General features: G+C 45.5%; 1 protein-coding gene across 1 annotated transcript in view; it reads left to right on the top strand.

The window, feature by feature from the left end:
* The window catches only part of BCAS3 (BCAS3 microtubule associated cell migration factor), a 720,894-nt gene that overhangs the window by 51,076 nt on the left and 645,199 nt on the right, over nt 1–24,619 (top strand). The window contains exon 8 of the mRNA XM_081346686.1: nt 15,335–15,407. Coding sequence (XP_081202812.1) covers nt 15,335–15,407 — 73 coding nt within the window. The remainder of the gene's footprint in view (nt 1–15,334; nt 15,408–24,619) is intronic.

Raw genomic sequence — 24,619 nt, 5'->3', positions numbered from 1 at the left:
GGACTTCAACTCCCAGAATTCCTGAGCCAGCATGGGGGAACTGTGGCCCCTTCATGACTCGTGGACTTCAACTCCCAGAATTCCTGAGCCAGCATGGGGGAACTGTGGCCCCTTCATGACTCGTGGACTTCAACTCCCAGAATTCCTGAGCCAGCATGGGGAACTATGGCCCCTTCATGACTCGACTTCAACTCCCAGAATTCCTGAGCCAGCATGGGGGAACTATGGCCCCTTCATGACTCGTGGACTTCAACTCCCAGAATTCCTGAGCCAGCATGGCTCAGTATGGAAACCTCTCCATTTCTCCTCAGCATGCCTGGCTCAGGAATTCTGGGAGTTGAAGTCCAGGAGTCCCAAAAGAGCCTACCCCTGTGTTTGACCAAACTTGGTCTCATCTTGTTCTCTTACCAGACTTAAACTGTTTTGAGTTACAGGATAGCTTTTAAAATATACACTCTACTCAAAAGAGCTTTTGCTACCCTGGTGTTCCAACTCTTCAGTTGAAAGGGGAAACTAGGCAGTCCCGCAAGCAAGAGCGTTGTAGCGTTCATCTGAACTTGGCTAACAAGAGACAACCCTTGCAGTAGCCTTTTCGGTCAGTGGTGTGAATTGAAACCTCTCTTCCGATTCTGAATTTAATTCCAGGTTATGTAGAATTTTGCATCGCTCAACATCTGCGACTTCCTTTTTTTAAAAAAAAAGAAAAAAGAAAAAAAGAAGGCAGCCTCAAGGGCTGATTTAGCATGTTTCTGTGTTAAATAAAGGAATAATAATTATTTAGGTTGATCTGTAAAGGAAGGCAGATGTTCAAAACGCCTGCATGTGGTCAAGCATCTTGGGTGGCTTGTGTGGTTTTCCATCCTCTTAATACAAAAGTAATTCTTCAGCAGATGTATTACACAAACTTAGCTTGGTAGGTGACCCGGTGTCAGTAGCTTTTAGCAGTCTTCAGATGGATCTAGGCGGATCTTGGCTTATGAAATGCTACTATTTAAGTGATGTATTTCTGGTTAGCAGGGCTAAAATGGAAGCTGTCCTATGCAGGCCTTCAAAAGAAATTACAGGGCCTAATTTTCATGATTTAAACCATTTTAGAGCCATATATTAAAGTGGGTGAAAGTTCTAATGAAATCCACGTTCAGAACACCACTCGCCTTCTTTACGGTTTTTACTTTTTATTTATTGCCAAATATACAGTATAATCGGCCGTACCCATTAGAATGTTTTGTTTTTCTGCTTACCGGCTTTAGGACTGAATATGGAAACTTTCTGTTAACGTTAAGAATTTATGGACTTGGGCAGAAGTGGTTCTCCGCTTAAAAGCGAAAAGCGGGGGGGGGGGAGAGGAGGAAATTGTTCCTCCAGTGGATTTGGAAGGAAGCCATTTAGTTCTGTTTGGTAATAGATTTAGCACAAAGGCAAGCAATGCGTCACATGAAGGATAATTTAGTGCGGGAAGACGTGGTCACTGCCCGTTGTGTTTCAGCTGCCTTAGTTTTTCTCTCTTAAGAGGAGCCAGCTTTGATGTGGAGAGACTTCAGTGCGTGGTTGCTGAAAACCGGTGCTTTCCTACCTACGGGTAATCCTCGACTTGTAACCACAATCGAGGCCAAAAGTTCCATTGCTAAGCAAGAAAGCTGTTAAGTGAGTTTCGTCCCATTTTGTGAAATTTCTTGCCACAGTTGTTAAGCGAAATCACTTCAGCTGATAAGTTAGTCACAGACAGACAGATAGATAGATAAATGTAGGTAGGTAGGTCGGTAGGTAGGTAGGTAGGTAGAAGGCAGATAGAAAGATAGAGATGTAGATAGATAGATAGTAGGAAGATAGAAAGATAAATAGATAGAAGGCAGAAAGAAAGATAGATGTAGATAGATAGATAGATAGATAGATAGATAGATAGATAGATAGATAGATGATAGATAGATAGATGATAGATAGATAGATAGATAGATAGATAGATAGATAGATAGATAGATAGATAGAAGATATATAGATAGAAGATAGAAAGATAGATAGATAGAAGGCAGATAGAAAGATAGAGATGTAGATAGATAGATAATAGGAAAATAGAAAGATAGATATAGATAGATAGCAGAAAGATAGATTAGAAAGATAGAGATGTAGATAGATAGATAATAGGAAAATAGATAGATATAGATAGATAGCAGAAAGATAGAGATGTAAATAATAGGAAGATAGAGATAGATAGATAGATAGATAGACAGATAGACAGATAGATAGATAGATAGATAGATAGATAGATAGATAGATAGATAGATAGATAGATAGATAGATGATAGAAAGATAGAAAGATAGAAAGATAGATAGAAGATAGAAAGATAGATAGAAGGCAGATAGAAAGATAGAGATGTAGATAGATAGATAATAGGAAAATAGAAAGATAGATATAGATAGATAGCAGAAAGATAGAGATTTAGATAGATAATAGGAAGATAGAGATAGATAGATAGATAGATAGATAGATAGATAGATAGATAGATAGATAGATAGGTAGGTAGGTAGATAGATAGATAGATAGATAGATAGATAGATAGATAGATAGATAGATAGATAGATGATAGATGATAGATGATAGATAGATAGATAGATAGATAGATGATAGATAGATGGAAGGCAGATAGATCGAAAGATAGATAGAGATAGACAGATGATAGAGGTAGATAGAAAGATAGATAGATAGAGATAGACAGATGATAGAGATAGATAGATAGATAGATAGATAGATGATAGGCAGATAGAAAGAGATGTAGATAGATAATAGGAAGATAGAGATAGATATAGATAGATAGAAGGCAGAAAGATAGAGATGTAGATAGATAGTAGGATTGCTTCTGTTGGCAGAATGCTCAGTATGTTTCCAAAATGGAGCGAAAGACTGTCACTCAGTGGAAGATTTTTTCCTGGGCAAGCAGGAGGCCTGATTTAATCCCTGCCCTCTCACAGGGTGGCTAAGAAGATCCAGTCTGAAATCTAGAAGGCCGCTTCTAGCTTGTCTGCGTGGGGCAGCATTGACTTGGATGGATGAAAATCTGACTTTGCCGAAGCAGCTTCCCTGATTTTGTCTTCTAAAACAGAGGAATCTTTTTTCCTCTCTCCTCCCTGCGAGGTAATCTCACACAAGCTCCCAATTACAGAAAAGAAGGATGGAAAATAGACAGATGTGCTGTCGCAACTGTGTGTATCAGAAGTACAAATTACAATTACATCCGGCTTACTGCTCCACGGGAGAGAAAAAAAAAACAACTCCCAGCAGAAGCCGGTGAAAAACAATTTAGAAACTTGCCTGTGTGCTTTTCTTCCTATTTATATAAGGGATTATAGGCTGCTCCTGGAAGCAAACTAGAAAGTTATTGATGGGCATCCAGATTTCTCTTGTCCCCTCTTGTCTTGCTACTTCTCTTCTGCGAAACTCTTCGGTTTGATGGCCTCGGAGTCTCTTGAGCCAGACAAAGCAAGAAGCAGTCGTTTTCCTAAACCTGTAGTAAAAATTTTTTCCATCACTGACTGCCTGGTCTTGTTAACTAGAGATAATCTACTTCAGGGATCTTCAAACTTGGCAACTTTAAGATTCAACAACCGTGTTACTAACTTAACAACTGCAGGGATTCACTTAACAACTGTGGCAGGAAAGGTTGTAAAATAGGGCAAAACTCACTGAACAATTGTCTTACTTAGCAGCTGAAATTTTAAGCTCGATTATGGTTGTAAATGGAGGATAAGGCTGTCTTTCTTTCTTTCTTTCTTTCTTTCTTTCTTTCTTTCTTTCTTTCTTTCTTTCTCTCTTCCTTCCTTCCTTTCTTTCTTTCTTCCTTCCTTTCTCTTTCTTTCTTCCTTCCTTTCTTTCTTTCTTTCTTTCTTTCTTTCTTTCTTTCTTTCTTTCTTTCTTTCTTTCTTTCTTTCTTTCTCTCTTCCTTCCTTCCTTTCTTTCTTTCTTCCTTCCTTTCTCTTTCTTTCTTTCTTTCTTTCTTTCTTTCTTTCTTTCTTTCTTTCTTTCTTTCTTTCTTTCTTTCTTTCTTCCTTTCTTTCTTTCTTTCTTCCTTTCTCTTTCTTTCTTCCTTCCTTCTTTTCTTTCTTTCTTTCTTTCTTTCTTTCTTTCTTTCTTTCTTTCTTTCTTTCTTTCTTTCTTTCTTTCTTTCTTTCTTTCTCTCTTCCTTCCTTCCTTTCTTTCTTTCTTCCTTCCTTTCTCTTTCTTTCTTCCTTTCTTTCTTTCTTTCTTTCTTTCTTTCTTTCTTTCTCTCTTCCTTCCTTCCTTCCTTCCTTTCTTTCTTTCTTCCTTCCTTTCTCTTTCTTTCTTCCTTCCTTTCTTTCTTTCTTTCTTTCTTTCTTTCTCTCTCTCTTTCTTTCTTTCTTTCTTTCTTTCTTTCTTTCTTTCTTTCTTTCTCTTCTTTCTTTCTTTCTTTCTTTCTTTCTTTCTTTCTTTCTTTCTTTCTTTCTTTCTTTCTTTCTTTCTTTCTTTCTTTCTTTCTTTCCCATTAAACAAGATTGCAGAGGAGGTGTGTGGCGCTTTGTTGGCAGGAGACACAGTTTTCATTACTTTAATTGTGTGGTTTATCAGGATTTTCAGCTTTGGGGAGGAGGGTTTGCGGGTTAAATGCAAGAGTGTTATGACAGAATTAAAAGGATTTAGAATAAATAGGAGTTAAGGGGGGGGAAAAGCCTTTTGCAACGGGATTTCTATACCTTTTTGATTTGATGGATTTGGCAAGCTGTGGGCTTAAGAAAATATTCCCTGTAAAATGCTGTTTGGCATTTTGTTAAATGTTCTGTACGGAGCAGGTGTGTCGCACCAGTGAGTTGCACATAGAAAACACACAATCTCATATTTTTTTAAAAAACCCATAATCCACTCTAACTTGGAAGGATTAATCCTTTCTATTTCCCAGCCTTGTCAGCTTGTGGGTGAGGCAAATGTTTCCTCTGTTAAAGACTGCCGGTACAGGAGAATCCATGCAGTATTTCAAACCATTGCTTCCCAACCTTTGACAACTTTAAGAAGTGTGAACTTCAGTTCCCAGAATTCCCCAGCCAGCCTGTAACAGGTAGTCCCTGACTTACAACCTTCCGTTTAGTGACCGTCGGAAATTACAACACCACTGGAAAAAGTGATTTACCACTGTTGGTTGTAAGAATCCTGGTGGCGCAGTGGTTAGAATGTAAATGTAGCAGGCTAGCTATGCCCACAATCTAGAAATTTAGAACAGTAAAAATAGAGATTAAGCACTGGAGAAATTCTTGATTACAGGTAATCCTCAACATACAACGACAATGGAGCCTGCCCATTACAGTCATACAGCGCCGTGGTGGCAATGCAGTATGGCAGGTTAATTCTGCCGACTGCCAGCAGTTCGACCCTGACCAGCTCAGGGTTGACTCAGCCTTCCATCTTTCTGAAGTTGATAAAATGAGAACCCAGATTGTTGGGGGCAAGATGCTGACCACTCCAAGTGCTGCAAAGCAGTATATAAGTCTAGGCCCTATTGCCGTTGCTCTTGGTCCTTGCACTTATAACCACTGCAGCATTTCCACGTCATGTGATCCAAATGCGGGCGTTTTGACAACTGGCGTCTATTTATAATGGTTGCAACATCCTGATGTCATGAGGTCACCATTTGCAACCTTCCCAGTCAGCTTCCAACAAGCCAAGTCAATGGGGGAAGTTGGATTCATTTAACGACCGCTCGATTTACTTAACAGCTGCGGCGATTCGCTTAACAACCCTTGATTGTTATTTTTACATTTTAAAACAATGGCACTTTTTCCACGCTTCAAGGTTCATCCAACTGTTTAGAATACCTCTTGTCCTTTCTATGGAACCTCTAGGCAGCGTCAGAAGTGTATTAAAAGGTTGTTATACAAAAAAAAACCCACTTTTCCCAGGATCCTTTTATTTTATTTTTATTTTTTTAAAAAAAGGTATTTTTCTGGCACACGGCATTCACAGTGTAACTCTTTTTCGTGTTTGCATTTTAGGCAAAGTTGAGTTGGTCTGTTGGGAGTGACACTTTTGTTTGCCCGAGTTTCTTAAAAGGGCTTCAAATGTTTATCAACAAAGGGTTCATATAATGTAAATGTGCTCATAGAATGGATTGTTGATGGTAAAACTGTCTCTGTGAGTCATTAAATGTTGAATAAACCGAGACATAATTGGGGAGGACGAATCCTGTGTAGAAGATTGGTAAACCTTTTAAGTGCACAGATTCTACCCGGGCTCTTTAATCTTCAGGAATACCGTTGAGTGAAAAATCTGTCTTTCTGTGTTAATGGTTTTTCTGTTCAGATTATTTCAGATTATTATTTCATTTTTTAGAAGACCATGGTTAAACTGTGAATTAAGCTCTGTGAAGAGCTTTTTCAGCTACGTTTTCTGTTGGATCAAATGGCCTCAATTCTCCTGAGAAAGAAGCCAGTTGTGAGGAAGACTCTTAACTCTTTTTAAATATCGTATTATTATAATAAAACTTTTATTCATAAAACATGAAACTCAGTCAACTGAACACTCAAATTGACTGGCACTAATGGTTGACACGGGTTGCTGCCAGTATCCTAGGTATCAACCAGGTATCGCCTTAAAATGTAAGATGTTCTGAGTAGCGCAGTTTTTTGTATCATCATCATATCATTATCATCATCATCATCATCATCATTTTATTTTTATTTTATTTTATTAAATTTATATACTGCATTATTATTATTATTATTATTATTATTATTATTATTATTATTATTATTATTATTATTATTATTATTATTTTTAGGACCTTGGAGGTCATCTAGTCCAACCCCCTGCTCAGGCAGGAGACCCTATACCATTTCAGACAAGTGCTTGTCCAGTCTCTTCTTAAAAACTTCCAGTGTTGGAGCATTCACAACCTCTGGAGGCAGGTTGTTCCACTGGTTAATTGTTCTAACTGTCAGGAAGTTTCTCAGTTCTAGGTTGCTGTTGTTGTTATTATTATTATTACTATATTTAATATTTAATCATCAATTCGATTCACTGTCTGGGACTGGTAAAAACAGTTCAAGTCCTAACCAAGGACCTCCTAAGAGTTGTTAAAGTAACGTCTGACTATATAGGCAGTTCCGAATAAGGTGGTTTTTTTTCAAAGTCAGAATATTCAAGTTTGATGTTCAAAATTTCCATGTATCTAGGCAATCCTTTGGGTATTGCTCAAAGGGCTTCTATTATTCTTGGTACAACCTTTGATTTCTTCCTCCACAATCACTCAACTTTAGTTTGCAGATGGTATTTTGTTATTTTTTTCTAGTTGTTTCTCTTCCATTCATGCATCACCTGCTATTGCAGTATCAGTGAACAAGACCACCTCCTCCTCCTCCCATTCATTCATTCATTTATTCATTCATCTATTTATTATTTTTAGATTTTCTTTTAGCGTAACAGAAACACTTAAACAGAGTTGAATATTGTTCAGTTGCTCTATCTCTTTCATGTATGGATCGCTAATTATCACTAACAGTGTTTGAGGTGCATATCTGTGCTTGATGACTTTTCAGTAACATTTATGGAAAAAAAGGTTCGCAAATATGATTTTCTATCAAGAAAAAAATAACTGGGCTGGAATAGCTTTTTTTTTAAAAAAAATCAACATTAGAATGTGCTAGCTCAAGGGTAGGCAACCTTGGCTCTTTTATGACTCGTGGACTTCAACTCCCAGAATTCCTGAGCCAGCCATGCTGAGGAGAAAAGGAGAGGTTTCCATGCTGAGCCATGCCGGCTCAGGAATTCTGGGAGTTGAAGTCCATGAGGCATAAAAAGAGCCAAGGTTGCCTTACCCCTGTGCTAGCTAGACTATTCTACATCATACAAATCAAAGCGATAAGACCCATTCAGTCGAAGTTGCCCTACATGTAATTGGAGATGAATCTCCAAAGAACTTCTCAATATAGAATATTTAATTTAATTTAATTTATTATCATTTCTATACCGCCCTTCTCCCGAAGGACTCAGGGCGGTGTACAGGGCAAGAATAAAACACAGAAATTTACAAAAATTAAAAAATAATTAAATGCATGCCCGATTAAAATACAATTGATACATAATAAAAACCCCAATAAAAATGATAAAAACCCCACCAATCCCCCCTCAGGCCAGGCCGGCTTGCTCGAACAAGTATGTTTTCAGATCGCGGCGAAAGGAGCGCAGATCGGGCGCCGTCCGGAGCTCAACCGGTAACTGGTTCCATAGCTCCGGGGCGCCCACAGAGAAGGATCTCCCCCTGGGGGCCACCAGACGGCATTCTCTGACCGGTGGCACCCTGAGGAGGCCCTCTCTGTGGGAACGCACAGGGCGCAGGGAGCTTGATGCCGGCAGCAGATGTTCCCTGAGGTACTCCGGCCCCATGCCATGGAGGGCTTTGAACGCCATTACTAGCACCTTGAATCTCACCCGGAAGACAACTGGCAACCAATGCAGCTCACGGAGCAGAGGTGTCACGTGGGAGTATCGGGAAACTCCCAACACAACTCTCGCGGCTGCATTCTGTACCAGCTGGAGCCTCCGGGTGGTCCTCAAGGGCAGCCCCATGTAGAGGGCGTTGCAGTAGTCTAGACGAGAGGTCACGAGCGCGTGAGTGACCGTGCATAAATCATCCCGGCTTAGATAGGGCCGCAACTGGCGCACCAGGCGAACCTGGGCGAAAGCCCCCCTAGTCACGGCCACCATGTGATCTTCCAAGGTAAGCCGCGAATCTAGGAGGACTCCCAAGTTGCGAGCCCTATCTACGGGGGGTAATAATTCACCCCCCATAGAAAGAGATGGAATATCCGAATAGACCCGGGATGAAGGTATGCAAAGCCACTCGGTCTTGTCGGGGTTGAGTTGAAGTCTGTTCCTCCCCATCCAGACCCGAACCGCCTCCAGGCAACGGGACATCACGTTGAGGGCATCACTGGGGTGGTTTGGGGTAGAAAGAAAAAGCTGGGTATCATCAGCGTACTGATGATACCCAACTCCAAAGCCACGAATGATCTCACCCAGCGGTTTCATATAGATGTTGAACAGGAGAGGCGAGAGGACCGACCCCTGAGGAACTCCACAAACGAGAGACCTCGCGGTCGACCTCTGCCCTCCTGTCAACACCGACTGCGAGCGTCCCTGGAGATAGGAGGAGAACCACTGTAAAACCGTGCCTCCCACTCCCAATCCCCTGAGACGCCGCAGCAGGATACCATGGTCGATGGTATCGAAAGCCGCTGAGAGGTCCAATAGGACTAGAACAGAGGAATGACCCCTGTCCCGAGCCCTCCAGAGATCATTCACCAGCGCGACCAATGCCGTCTCCGTGCTGTGCCCGGGCCTGAAACCCGATTGGTACGGGTCTAGATAATCCGCTTCATCCAGGACCAAAGGGAGCTGGTGCGCCACCACACTCTCAACAACCTTCGCAAGAAAGCGAAGGTTGGAGACCGGACGAAAGTTGTTCAATACAGCTGGGTCCAAGGCAGGCTTCTTGAGGAGGGGCCTCACCACCGCCTCTTTCAAGACGGCAGGGAAGCTACCCTCACTCAAAGAAGCTGATATAACTGCCTGGAACCAGCTGCGTGTCCTCTCCCGGGCTGCATAAGTCAGCCAGGAAGGGCACGGGTCCAATAAACATGTGGTGGAGCTCAGTCTCCCCATAATCCTGTCCACTTCCTCCGGAGTCACAGAATCAAACTCCTCCCAAGTGATATTGACAAGACCACCCGCGTCCTGATCGCCAGACTCTGCCCAGTCGGAGTCCAGACCGGTCCGAATCCGAGTGATTTTGTCCGACAGATAATTGTTAAACTCCTCGGCACGACCCTGCAAGGGTTCCTCCCTCACCTCCTGATTAAGGAGGGAGCGAGTCACCCTAAACAGAGCGGCCGGGCGATTATCTGCGGACGCGATAAGGGTAGCGAAGTGATTAGACCTCGCCACCCTTATCGCAGCGAGATAAGACCTAATATGGGTTCTTAGTCGCAATCGGTCGGATTCGGATCGGCTGGACCTCCAACCGCTCTCTAGGCCCCGTCTCCGGCGCTTCATCTCCCGGAGCTCCGCGGAGAACCATGGAGCTCGACGGGATCTGCATCGGGTCAGGGGCCGCAAGGGTACAACTCGGTCAAGAGCCTCAGTGGCTGCCCTTTCCCAAGCTTCCACTAAGGCATCTGCCGAGCTGTGAGTGGGGGAGGCAGGTGGGGACCCCAGCGCTGCCTGGAATCTCGCGGGGTCCATTAAGCGTCTGGGGCGGTACCATCTAACTGGTTCCACACACCCACGGCGGGGGGTGGCAAAACGGAAGACCAGCCGCAGGAGATGATGATCGGTCCATGACAGGGGCATAATAATTGGGGAGCCCCCACCAAGATCATCTAACCACCGCCCAGATAAGAAAACTAGGTCAAGGGTGTGGCCTCCCTCATGAGTCGGTCCTGAAATTACTTGCGTCAGGTCCATGGCCGTCATGGAAGCCATGAACTCCCGAGCCAACTCAGATGATCCTCCCAGAGATGGTAGATTGAAGTCCCCCAAAACTATAAGTTTCGGGAACTCAACCACCAACCCAGAGAGGACATCGAGAAGCTCAGGCAGGGCTGCTGCTGCGTGACTAGGTGAAAGGTACACCAGCAGCAAGCCCAACTGCGCACCAGGGCCGCATCTCAAGAAGAGAGACTCACAACCGACTATCTGCGGAACGGTGGCCTCCCGCGGAGTTAAGGTCTCCCTCATAACAACAGCCACTCCCCCACCCCTACCCTGAGCCCGAGGCCGGTGTAGCACCCGGAAACCTGGTGGGCAGAGATCAGCCAGAGGAATACCGCCCTCTGGGCCCAACCAAGTCTCCGTGATGCAAGCCAGGTCCGCCTGCTCACCCTCGACCAAGTCACGGACGAGAGGAGCTTTATTAACGACAGACCTGGCATTCAGGTACACCAGCCGGAGCTCAGGAGGCTGCACATCCTCACTCCCGGGACCTCGGGGTAGAACAAGAGGGTCGGAACGCCTCACCGCTTGCAAGTAGCGGAGAGGCCTTCCCTGGAGTCGATACGGCCCTCTGTTCCTGCACCTGCTGCCATTCCCTAACGTCGTGGGAATAGGCATTCCCACGACTTGCCCTGGAGCCCCGGGGGCGACCGACCTCCGCTCCTCCCCTCCGCGATCAATCCCGGCCCTGACCTGAACAATGGTTGCTGGACTGCCCCCCATATCCGAACAACCAAAAGAAGTTCCCACCCCCCTCCCTAACCTCCTAAAAAATTTAACCAAAAAACTAACCAGGGGCCTCCTATTTGGCTTATATCGGAGGCCCCTACCCATGCCCAGCCATCTCTCAGGGTCCCAACACTCGGGCCCTTCATCAAGAGGAGGTGTAACAAGTAAGGCGGGTCGCTCCCAGGATGGGGGGGCCCCCCTGAGAGCGAATAAAGTCGTGCTCGAATAAGTCAGACGCATGATCTTAACAAGTCCGACAAAAAAAAACAGCAAGGCAGACCAGATCAAACTCAACATGGGAGGATCTCAAAATAAATAAATCGAAGGCAAGTGTCCAGGGAGCCAGCCCAGCTCCACTGCCACTGGAGCTGGGAAATCCCGGGATAGATCGAATCCCGCCCTCTCACGGCGGTCAAAGCCGGGGGGCAACCTGATACATACAAACCGGGGGAGCAATACCCCCCAGAGCTCTCACCTCTGGGAGGCAGCAGATGTAAAAACCTAACCACTCTCCCACAGTGGTTACAACCCGGGCCTTCTATTATAGGGGAGGGGGGAGAAGGGGAGGGAGTTAGAGCAAAGAATCTATGAAATACATCAGGATTAATAAGCCGGCATGGTCACAAAATGGTAGGAGAGATTCTGGTTACATAAGTCACTTCCATGTTGCAAAAAAAGACTGGATGATAGTCAGTCAAGAAGGGAAACCACAACATGGTCCAATGATTTTCTGGCGGCGCAGAGATAAAGTTTTGCCTCACAGATGTCCGAGGCAACAGCGTCCGCGTTCCACCACCAGGCCATATGATATGATAGATTTATGACAATTGGGACCAGAATTTTCATTGCTAAGCAAGATGGTTGTTAAGTGAGTTACAGCTTGATTGTATGATCTTTGTTGTCACAGTTTAGCGAATCCCTGTTAAGTGAATCTCACTCCTAAGTGAATCCCTTCCCCCATTGACTTGGCTGTTGAAAGTTGATTTGGAAGGTCACAAATAGCGGTCACATTGCCCCAGGACATTGCCAACATTGTAAGTATATCCCTGTTGCCAAGCGCCCAGATTTGTCCTTGTGACCCTGGGAACAGTGCTATAGTTGTAAATTCAAGGACTGGTCATAAGTCACTTTTTTCACTGCTGTTCAGTCACTAAATGAACGGCTATAAGTCAAGGACTATTTGCAGGGGTGGGATTCAGCTGGTTCGCACTGGTTCGGTAGAACCGGTAGCTAATTTTTTGTTGACTTTGGTGAACCGGCTGATGCCCTTTTTTGCAAGGCCCAGAACGGCCCACCCAAAGTGCATGGATGCCACTTCCGGAAGTGTGTTCTGAGCTGGGGAGGCCTCCCCGGCCCAGAATGGCCCACCCAAAGTGCGTGGACGCCACTTCCGGAAGTCTGTTTTGAGTGGCTTCCGCGTACTTTGTGTGGGTCGTTCTGGGCCCAGGAGGCCTCCCCGGCTCAGAACGCACTTCCGGAAGTGGTATCCATGCAGAGAACCGGTTCTTCAGGTGTTTGAATCCCACCTCTGACTACCTGTCCACGGAAAAACCGAATACCCTCCTGCTTCGCAACTTGTGTTAAACCTGAAGGAAGCATTTGTTCCAGGCTAGCTTCCTGAGCAGCTAAATGTCCATGGAGATTCTCAGTCTATGGAGATCCCTGAGTAGCTGCTTATAAGTTCTTAGGCTCAACCCCTTCACTCTTTGGGCGTCACTTTGTGAAAATATCTCTGGTTGTGGTAAAAGTATGTCAGATAAGATATATACAGGAAAATGCAAAATAAATTATACATACACAGATAGGTAGATAGATAGATAGATAGATAGATAGATAGATAGATAGATAGATAGATAGATAGATAGATAGATAGATAGATAGATAGACAGACTTATGAAACACACCCCTGAGCAGAAATGGCTTCAGAAGCAATCTAAGAAGAAGGAAACTGTGAAATTGAGAAAAGGCCTGCTGGGCTCAGCAGAAATGTGGCCATAATCCTCAATTATCAATTGTACCTAACTAATTAGAAGACTCCTGCGAGTCCCTTGGACTGCAAGGCGATCAAACCGGTCAGTCCTAGAGGAGATCAACCCTGACTGCTCTTTAGAAGGCCAGATCCTGAAGCTGAAACTCAAATCCTTTGGCCACCTAAGGAGAAGGAAGGACTCACTGGAGAAGAGCCTAATGCTGGGAAAGGTGGAGGGCAAGAGAAGAAGGGGACGACAGAGAAGGAGGTGGCTGGATGGAGTCACTGAATCAGGAGGCGTGAGCTTAAATGGACTCCAGCAGGTGGTAGAGGACAGGAAGGCCTGGAGGAACGTTGTCCATGGGGTTGTGATGGGTCAGACACAGTTTCGCAGCTAACAACAACAACAATTAGGAGGAGAGAGATATTTATTAGTGAAAGAGAGAGAGAGAGAGAGACAGACAGACAGACAGACAAGGGCCTTGGAACTTGACCTCCCTTTGGAGAAGACAGTGATCCTCAGACTACTCTGATTCAAGACTGTTAAAAGATTTTAAGGTGATAGCTCAGGTGATGTCATAGCTCATTCTGAGCATTGCTAGTGCGCTTCAACTAGGGGAGTCCAGTCTTGACAACCAAGGTTGAAAAACTCTGCCGCCAAAGGCTTACTAGGAGGTGGGAGACTTGGAGGTGTGACAACGAGACTCATCAGCCTTACCTTGACCTTCAAAAGGAGACCATGAAGGTTTTGGGCAGGTCTCTAAGACTTTGTTCATGTCTCCTGCTACAGTAGATTGGAAGGGATAAGCAAGGGAAAGTAGCCTGTGGGTTGAGAAGAAGATTTTGCCCTCCCAAGAAATCCCAGGCATTGGATTGGCTGGGAAATTCTGGGAACTGAAGTCCACCCATCTTAAAGTGGCCGAGGTTGAGAAACAAAGAGAAGGGACAAGGGGGGACATGATAGCAGTGTTCCAGTATCTCAGGAGCTGCCCCAAAGAAGAGGGAGTCAAGCTGTTCTCCAAAGTGCCTGAAGGCAGGACAAGAAGCAACGGATGGAGACTCATCAAGGAGAGAAGCAACCTAGAACTAAGGAGGAATTTCCTGAAAGTGAGAACAATTAACCAGTGGAACGGCTTGCCTCCAGAAGTTGTGGGTGCTCCAGTACTGGAGGTTTTTAGAAGAGATTGCCAATAAAGGATAATATTTGCAGCTCAGGGTTGAAGTGAGTGGTTCTTGGTGACCCAAACTATGTAACATCAGCAGTGCTTCCATCTGAAACCTGTGGACTTCAACTCCCCGAATTCCTCAGCCAGAAGGCCACAAGCCTTAAAGTTGCCAAGTTTGGACCCCTCTGACTTGAACCAAAGTAACTGTCTATGTCAGTGTGAGCCATTTACAGCTTTGTTAAGCAAAAACATTAATGGCCCTTTAAAACTCTGCACCGTATTTAGCTTTAATATGTTTAGTTCTATCTCATGTACAGTCCAGCTATAGTGTTGTTAAGGTAAAAGGTAAAGGTTCCCCCACACATGCGTGCCAGTCGTTTCTGACTCTAGGGGCCGGTGCTCATCTCTGTTTCAAAGCCGAAGAGCCAGCGCTTGTCCGAGGATGTCTCCGTGGTCCTGTGGCCGGCATGACTAGACGCCAAAGGCGCACGGAACGCTGTTACCTTCCCACCGTAGTGGTCCCTATTTTTCCACTTGCATTTTTACGTGCTTTCGAACTGCTAGGTTGGCAGAAGCTGGGACGAGTAACAGGCGCTCACTCTGTTACGCAACACTCAGGATTCGACCTGCCAAACTGCCGACCTTCTAATCGACAAGCTCAGCGTCCTAACCCACTGAGCCACCGCGTCCCTATAGTGTTGTTACTTATCCTCTTTATTACCTTCTTCACTTCACCCCATTACTGGTATCATTACTACTACCGTATTATTCTCTCTGTTGCTTTGCAAGTAGACCAAGCAGTTCCGTACCCGGAGACAAATTCCTTATGCATCTTAATCACGTTTGCCCCAATGAAGCATTCGATTCAAATCAGTTGATAGCAGCTTTATAGCCCATTTGACCTCTGGTCTGGTTAACCCTTCAGGGCAGCAAAGATGTAACCCACGCTTTTGCGTGTCTCTTGTGTTCTGCTCCCTTCAGATCGCGAGAAGAGCGACAACTTTGCCGAGAAGAGACCTCTGCTCGCTCTGTGCAAAAGCATCGGATCTTCTGGGTAAGCTGATTACATCCAGAGGGGGGCCTGCTCTGTGGCCTTGTTGGCTTGTTACAATAAAGACAGCGAGGAGCCCGGTTGAGCCTTAAAAGACTTAATTGGCTCATTGTGGCAAATCCTGTGTGGGCCAGACCTTGTTCCTATGCGACGTAGAGTGTCAACCTCTGTCTGCAACGAATTTGGGACAGAGATCGCTCCTGTTTCGGTCTCCAAAATAACGTCTGCTTTCCTTCACAGTATATGTTTTTTTTTTCCTGAACAAATGTCACCGTCCTCGCCCTTGTAATTAATTAATTACGGTCTTTTCTAGCCCTGTCCTGTAAACTTTTCTGGTTTCCGTAATCGTAGTTGCGGTAAAGATAGGAAACACTAGGTAGACTTTGACTTAGGATCACAATCAAGCCCAAAATTTCAGTTTCGAAATGAAGACAGTTGTTTGCCCCATTTTACGATCTTTTTTATTTTTGCCACAGTTGTTAAGTGAAGCACTGGCGTTGTTAAAGTTAGCAACACGGTTGTTAAGTGAATCTGGCTTCCCCATTGACTTTGCTTGTCGGAAAGTCACGAACGGCGATCACATTTACGACCTTGCAACCGTCATCAGTACATGCCTGTTGCCAAGCGCCCAAATTTTGATCACGCGACCCTGGGGAGGCGGCAGCGGTTGTAAGTGTGAAAAACGATCGTAGGTCACTTTTTTCAGTGACGTCATAACTTTGAACTGTTGTAGATTGAAGGTGGAGCTGTAATTGTTTACATTTCTGCAAGAAAGTAGACTCCCCCAGCTTACTCCTTTGTAATGATTTTTAAAAAAAAAAAATAATTAAAATACTGGTTGGAGTCTGAATAACCAGATGTTTAAGAACAAATATAGCGGGTACCATAAATAAAAAAAACAACCCAAACTGCAACCCACGAGCTCATGAATCCCTGTTTAAAAAAATCTGCTCTCACGATAATCCAAACTCAGGGCCAAGAAAACCCCAATTTTGTATCTTTTGTAGATGCAGAGTAAACAGACATATATGAGTCAGTCTTATTCGCACAACTGAACATCTGCTTTTCACAGAATGGAAGCAAAGAGTCATGCCGAGCGCTTAAGCCTCATTTTTGATCAGCGAAGAGGTTATTCAGCTCATTAGCTATGCTACTTGGGGATTCTGAAAGTTGTATTATTGCAACATTATCCTTTAGGATATGTTTACAGCTTACAGGGCTGTTTACATTGGTGATTATATGCTTGTCAGGATGTTTATAATCCTACAGGCAGTGTTTTTGGTCAGAAAAACTTCATGTCCTCCTTGGACTATAGCTGAACGCTTTGCAGTCTGCCTCTTGTTCATTCTTAACTTTAAGCCGGTCCTAAGGTAGCCTAAGAAGAACACGGGATTTTTTTCCCCCGTGAGCATGTCTGTCTAGGGGGGAACGTATAGAAAGGAATTTGCACCGATCCCTTCTGAATTGGGAGGAAAGACAAATTCTGCACCAAGTTGCGCAGTTGGCCTTAATTTTCCAGGCTTTCTTTTCAGAATGCTACTTTCTCCAGGGGAAAAAAAACGGTTTGAAGTAAGCAGTTTCTCTTTGTTGTCAGGTTGAGATCCAAAAATGGACACAAGGAAAAAGGAGGGAAGAGAACTAGCCATGGATGCTGTAGTGCAGGGGTAGGCAACCTTGGCTCTTTTATGACTCGTGGACTTCAACTCCCAGAATTCCTGAGCCAGCCATGCTGAGGAGAAAGGGAGAGGTTTCCAAGATCAGCCATGCCGGCTCAGGAATTCTGGGAGTTGAAGTCCACGAGTCATAAAAGGGCCAAGGTTGCCTACCCCTGAATTAGGGCAATAGACTTCAACTCCCAGAATTCCTGAGCCAGCATGGGGAATTATAGCCCCTTCATGACTCGTGGACTTCAACTCCCAGAATTCCTGAGCAGCCATGCTGAGGAGAAAGGGAGAGGTTTCCAAGATCAGCCATGCCGGCTCAGGAATTCTGGGAGTTGAAGTCCACAAGTCATAAAAGGGCCAAGGTTGCCTACCCCTGAATTAGGGCAATAGACTTCAACTCCCAGAATTCCTGAGCCAGCCACGCTGAGGAGAAAGGGAGAGGTTTCCAAGCTCAGCCATGCCGGCTCAGGAATTCTGGGAGTTGAAGTCCACGAGTCATAAAACAGCCAAGGTTGCCTACCCCTGAATTAGGGCAATAGACTTCAACTCCCAGAATTCCTGAGCCAGCATGGGGAATTATAGCCCCTTCATGACTCGTGGACTTCAACTCCCAGAATTCCTGAGCCAGCCATGCTGAGGAGAAAGGGAGAGGTTTCCATGCTGAGCTATGCTGGCTCAGGAATTCTGGGAGTTGAAGTCCACGAGTCATAAAACAGCCAAGGTTGCCTACCCCTGCTGTAGTGTATGGTTAAAGTGTTGGATCAGGACTGGACAGATCCAGATTTAAGTTCAACCTCAGCCCTGAAAACTCATCAGGGAAATTTGGGAGCAATTACAGGTAGCCCTTTCGACTTATGACCACAGCTGAGCCCAAAATTTCCATTTGCTAAGCAAGACAATTGTTTAAGTGATTTTGCAACCTTTCCTGCCACCGTTGTTAAGTGAATCACTGCAGTTGTTAAGTTAGTAACACGGTTGTTAAGTGAATCTGGCTTCCCCATTGACTTTGCTGGTAAGAAGGTCGCAAAAGGGGACCACGTGACCCCGGGACTCTGGAACTGTCATAAATATGAGTCAGTTGCCAGGTGTCTGAATTTTGTCCACGTGACCATGAGGATGCTGCAACGGTTGTAAGTGTGAAAGCCGGTCATACTTCACTCTTTCCAGTACTGTTATAACTTTGAACAGTCACTACACGAATGGTTGCAGGTTGAGGACTGCCTGCAGCCTCTTTCTGCCCTAAAAAACCCTCACGGGGTGGTTGTTTGGAAATAAAAATGAAGGACCTCTCCACGTAAACCACCTCTCTGGGATTGCTAAGTAAGTAACCCAGTTGTTAAGTGAATCTGGCTTCCCCATTGAGTTTGCTTGTCAGAAGGTCGCAAACGGTGATGACATGTTTTCGGGACCCTGCAGCCATCATAAACATGAGTCAGTTGCCAAGCATCTAAATTTTGATCACATGACCGTGGGAATACTATAACAGTTGTTAAAGTGCGAAAAAAGTGTGTATAGTCAAGGCCATGGTCTTCCCAGTTGCAATGTATGGCTGCGAAAGTTGGACCATAAGAAAGGCTGAGCGCCAAAGAACAGAGGCCTTTGAACTCTGGTGCTGGAGAAGACTCCTGCGAGTCCCTTGGACTGCAAGGCGATCAAACCGGTCGGTCCTAGAGGAGATCCACCCCGACTGCTCTTTAGAAGGCCAGATCCTGAAGCTGAAACTCAAATATTTTGGCCACCTAATGAGAAGGAAGGACTCGCTGGAGAAGAGCCTAATGCTGGGAAAGATGGAGGGCAAGAGAAGAAGGGGACGACAGAGAATGAGGTGGCTGGATGGAGTCACCGAAGCAATAGGCGTGAACCTAAATGGACTCCAGAAGATGGTAGAGGACAGGAAGGCCTGGAGGAACGTTGTCCATAGGGTCGCGATGGGTCGGACACGACTTCGCAACTAACAACAGCAAAAGTGTAAAAAAATGGTTTTTTTAAAGTGCCATTGTAACTTTGAACAGCCACTACTAGACAAATGGTTGTAAGTCAAGGACTACCCCTATTAACTTTCCCAGTTCCAGGAATAGCTTTTGAAGCTTTCCAGTCACAACGTGACTTTTTAAGCGGTCTCCCGCTTAAGGATGGTGTGGTCTTCCTAGTCAAGGGCAAGATGTCGCGAAGGCAAGTAGAATGCAGGTCAACAGCCACACCGGTGGCCCGGAATGGACTCCAGGTTTTAATTCACTGCCAGAAAGAGCAGTTCTGCTTCAGATGACTTCAAGGGAATGGCAGGACCTCAGTGTTCCCCTGCTTGGTGCAGCCCTTGGCAGCCCTCCCGTTAAACAATCAAAGTACAGGAAGGATTATACGATGGAGAACCTAAAGGGTTGCTGGCAATCAAGAGTTGCCTGCCCTGGGCTAGAGTTCCCTGCCTTGCCTCTATCCACAAAGCTTTCTGGGTATGAAGTTGTGGCTACTGAACGAGATCTACAGAAGGTTTCTGCTTCCTTCAGAACCGAGTCATAGTTTCCTCTGCCACCAACATTCAGGCTCCTGTGCCATCTGCAAAGCTGTAGGGGTTCACTCATAATAATAATAATAATAATAATAATAATAATAATAATAATAATAATAATAATAATAATAATAATAATAATAATAATAATAATAATAATAATAATTATTATTATTATTATTTGGAAGGGACCTTGGAGGTCATCTAGTCCAACCCCCTGCTCAGGCAGGAAACCCCGCCTATACCATTTCAGTCAAATGGCTGTCCAGTCTCTTCTTCAAAACTTCCAGTGTCTCCTTCAGTTGATCATCTTATGGTTTATCCTCCAGACTCCATTCACAGCTTCTGGAGGCAGGTTGTTCCACTGGTTAATTGTTCTAACTGTCAGGAAGTTTCTCCTTAGTTCTAGGTTGATTCTCTCCTTGACTAGTTTCCATCCGTTGCTTCTTGTCCTGCTTTCAGGAGCTTTGGAGAATAGCTTGACTCCCTCTTCTTTGGGGCAGCCCCTGAGATACTGGAAGGCTGCTATAATGTCCCCCCTCATCCTTTTCTTCATTAAACGGGACATCCCCAATTCCAGCAACCGTTCCTTTTATGTTTTAGCCTCCAGTCCCCTAATCATCTTTGTTGCTCTTCTCTGAGTCAACATCTTTTTTACATCGTGGTGACCAAAAAGTTAGGACTATCTGTGCATGTAGTCCTTGACTTACAACGGTTCATTTAATGACCATTTGAGGTTACAACGGCAAGTGGCTTATTACTGTTTTTTCACACTTTACGATCGTTGCAGCATCCCCCAGGGTCACCTGATCAAAATTCAGACAGTAAGCAGCTGACTCACATTTATGACGGTTGCAAGTGTCCCAGGGTCATGGGGTCACTTTTGCGACCTTCTGACAAGCAAAGTCCTTGGGGAAGCCAGATTCACTGGACAACCAACTTACTAACTTAATCACTGCAGCGATGTTGCAAAATGGGGCAAAATGTCTCATTTAGCAACAAAAAATGTTGGGCTCAATTGTCACCGTAAGTTGAAGACTACCGGTATGTGATTATTATTTTTTTGTGGGTGGGTGTTGATTTTTAATCCTATATTTGCTGCCCAGAGTCACAGTTGTGGTCGTGATCAGGTATGAAAATGGGATAGTCCCTCATTTTGTTCTCATGTACTAAGGAAATAAAAGGGACGCGGTGGCTCAATGAGTTAGGATGCAGAGCTTGTCGATTAGAAGGTCGGCAGTTTGGCGGTTTGAATCCTGAGTGCCGCGTAACAGTGAGCGCCTGTTACTCACCCCAGCTTCTGCCAACCTAGCAGTTCGAAAGCACATAAAAATGCAAGTAGAAAAATAGGGACCACTACGGTGGGAAGGTAACAGCGTTCCGTGCGCCTTTGGCGTCTAGTCATGCTGGCCACATGACCACGGAGACGTCCTCGGACAAGTGTTGGCTCTTCGGCTTTGGAACGGAGATGAGCACCGGCCCCTAGAGTCGGAAACGACTAGCACGCATCTGCTGGGGAACCTTTACCTTTACCTTACCTTTATTAAGGACAGGGGTAGGCAAGCTTGCCTCTTTTATGACTCAAGGACTTCAACTCCCAGAATTCCTGATCCAGCATGGCTCAGCATGGAAACCTCTCCATTTCTCCTCAGCATGGCTGGCTCAGGAATTCTGGGAGTTGAAGTCCACAATGTTTCATGTAATTGAACATAGAACATAGACTAACAGAGTTGGAAGGGACCTTGGAGGTCTTCTAGTCCAGGGGTCTTCAAACTGGGCCCTTTGATGACTCGTGGACTTCAACTCCCAGAATTCCTGAGCCAGCCACTCTGAGGAGAAAGGGAGAGGTTTCCAAGCTGAACCCTGCTGGCTCAGGAATTCTGGGAGTTGAAGTCCACGAGTCATCAAAGAACCAAGGTTGCCTACCCCTGTACTAAGAGAAGGGTTCTGGGATCACAAAAGAGATGGTTGTAGATTTGCGTGACAGCCCCGGCCTGTACGTTTTGCACCCCTTGATCCAGTGGACCCTCTTCCTTCCACACTGAAAGAAGCTGAGTTCTTGTCGACTTCAAAGTCTCTCATTGAAGCTTCAGACAAGACTTGATTTGGGCACTTGATCTGCACAGAAAAAGTCCCTGAGTTGGAATAATTAAGTTTGCTCAGCTTCACTGTGTTACATGCCGATGACGGTGACTTCCCCCTCCTGTTGCAACCATCAAAAAGGACGCAGCCTTGAAGTACAAATGGGAAGCAGATTTGTCTATTCTGTCGGTCCTGTTTGATGCTGGTTTCGTTAACGGCTCCAGCCGACGCGGGTTTTATAAGACGACAAGATTTGCAAAATGGAAGGAGAGCCACCCCCATTTCTCCCCTGCAACGAAAAAAAGAAAAAAAAGGGAAGAAAACATTTGCAAGGAGGAGTTGATGGAAATAGAACAAGAGAGGACGGCTTTGGGTATCCCCAAAGAATTTGAAAAAAAAGAGCCAAGTGGCAAGGATGGGAGAAGGGAGAATCCATGGGAAACTGTTTCAGTGACTTGGTAAAAGCGAACCATTGTTTACCCGGCACAGGGTCGGATTCAGTGGTGGGATTCAAAGATGGGAACAACCGGTTCTCTGTGTGGATGCCGCTTCCGGAAGTCCGTTCTGGACCTGGGCAACACAAAACTAAGCTACCGGTTCTGCCAAAGTGGTGCGAACCAGCTGAATCCCACCACTGGTTGGGCAATTCATGAAAAGAAGGAAATAGGGCAGGGGTCCCCAACCTTTCTGGCTTGGCGGCCCAAGGCGGGGGGCGGTGGAGGCGCCTTTATGCGTGTGAGCATGCGCAAACGGGGCTGTGCAAGCACGAACGGGGCTGCGCACATGCGAACGGGGACGTGATTCCACGTGCGATGCAAACGGGGCCACGAGCGCCCACACAATGCCGCAATGCTAGCGCGAGTGGGGATGTTGCGCTTGCAGCGACGCTAGCGCCGGCATGACACCACGACGCTAGCGCGAGTGGGGTGAGTAGGATTGTGGCGACCCCAGTATGAAAAATGGTCATAAGTCACTTTGTTTCACTGCTGTAACTTTGAATGGGCATTAAATGAACTGTTGTAAGTTGAGGACTACCTGTATTGATCAGATTTTATAAAAGCAGGGGCCAGAGCAGCAACATTTGTAAGTAAATCGACGGATAATCGAGGAATAACATATAATATATGCGTATAAAAACACAATTAGTATAATGTGAAACTACGGGCAGTCCTTGACTTGCATCCATTTGTTTAGTGACCATTCAAAGTGACACCGGCACTGGAGAAAATGACTTAACCACCAGTCCTTGCACTTAAAACTGACACAGCATCCCTATGGTCGTGTGATCAAGATTTGAGTGCTTGGCAGCTGGCATGTTTTTATAGCAGTGTCCCGGGCTCATGTGAATGCCATTTGCAACATTCCGAGCCAACTTTCAAGAAGCCAAGTCAATGGGGGAAGCCAGATTCGTTTAATGACTGTGTGATTCACTTAACTGCAGTGATTTGCTTTAACAACCCTGATGAAAAATGTCAAGGTATTGATTTAACACAGGGCTCTTCAAACTTGGCAACTACTCCCAGAATTCCTCAGCCAGCCCTGGAAGTCCACAAGTCTTACGTTCGGAGGCTTGACAGCTGACTCACATTAATGACGGTCGCAGTGTCCCAGGATCTCGTGATCCCTTTTTGCGACCTTCTGACAAGCAAAGTCAATGGGGGAAAGCCAGATTCACTTCACCCACCACCGGGTTACTGATTTAACAACTGCAGCGACTCGCTTAGCAAATGGGGCAAGAAAAGTCGAAAAATGGGGCAAAACTCACTTAATGAATTTTCTCACTTAGCAACATACATTTTGGGCTCAACGGTGGTCGTAAGTTGGGGACGACCCGTAGAATTGGGGAAGGTGGGGAATGCAGCTTGTCTTTCTCAAAAGTACCCCACTCTTTTAGCCCTGGATTGCTTTCATTGGAGAAAAAAAGTACCAAACTGTTTTAGACGGAAAGCTGACTTGAGTGGAGGGGGCCTTCATTTTGCAAGCCAGAAATCCACGGGCGGGGTGGGATTTTATCTCGCCATCTTTGCTTCCCCCCACTTCCCCAGAGGTTTGGTGGAAATACACCCGGTCTGCTTTATCTCTCTCACAATCAGGGCTGCACAGTTGTTGGTGCAACTCATGGATCCTGTTCCAAGTTTGGAGAAGAGATGCTGTTTCTTGGAGGCAGCCCATGACTGCAAATTTGGCATTGACCTGTGTTAACCTCCTTCGGCTAATTCAGGGCTTTTCAACCTTTTCACCTGTTGTACCACTTTTAGGAGATGGCAACATCCGGGTACCACCAGTCGCCTAGCAAGGTGTCAAAAACTTGATGACCAAAAAAAAAAAAAAAAGGAAAAAAGTGATGAAGTACAGGTAGTCCTCGACTTACAACAGTTCGCTTAGTGACTGTTCGAAGTTACCATGGCACTGAAAAAAGTGCCCCCCAAGCCACAGCCGAGCAAGACGCCTGCCTGCCCAGCGGCGTTTTTCCTCTTTTCCGAGGTTTTCATTGTTATCATTTCTGTTGAGGATTGGCAGCGGGGGTGGGGTGGGGGGGTGTTTGGTTTTTATTCCCCCCCCTTGCTGGGTGGTTGCAGCAGGTTTTGGTCCCTTCACATGACCCTGGGACACTGTGACCGTCATGAATATGAATCAGTTGCCAAGCATCTGAATGTAAATCACAAGACCCTGGAGATGCTGCAACATTCCAGCTGATCGGCGCTTCTTCTGGGCTCAGCAGAAATGCCAGGATCAGCGCTGAGCTCCAGCTGGATCCTGGTGCTGATCCTGGCGCTTCCGCTGAGCCCCGACAGCCCTGCAGCTCCAGCCGTCTCTCGCTCAGGCTTGTGCGGTGCTGCCACCAGTTCAGCTCATTCCCCTCCCCCGCTACCCCTTTTCTAGGATGTTCGCGTACCACCTGCCAGGTGCCAATGTACCCCAGGTGGTGCCCGTACCACTGGTTGAAAAGCCCCAGACTAATT

The sequence above is a fragment of the Vipera berus genome, assembly GCF_964194415.1.
Source record: "Vipera berus genome assembly, chromosome: 1".
Taxonomy (NCBI): Eukaryota; Metazoa; Chordata; class Lepidosauria; order Squamata; family Viperidae; genus Vipera; species Vipera berus.
Note: the sequence above shows the minus strand (reverse complement) of the source record. Positions and strands in the feature narration are given on the sequence as shown.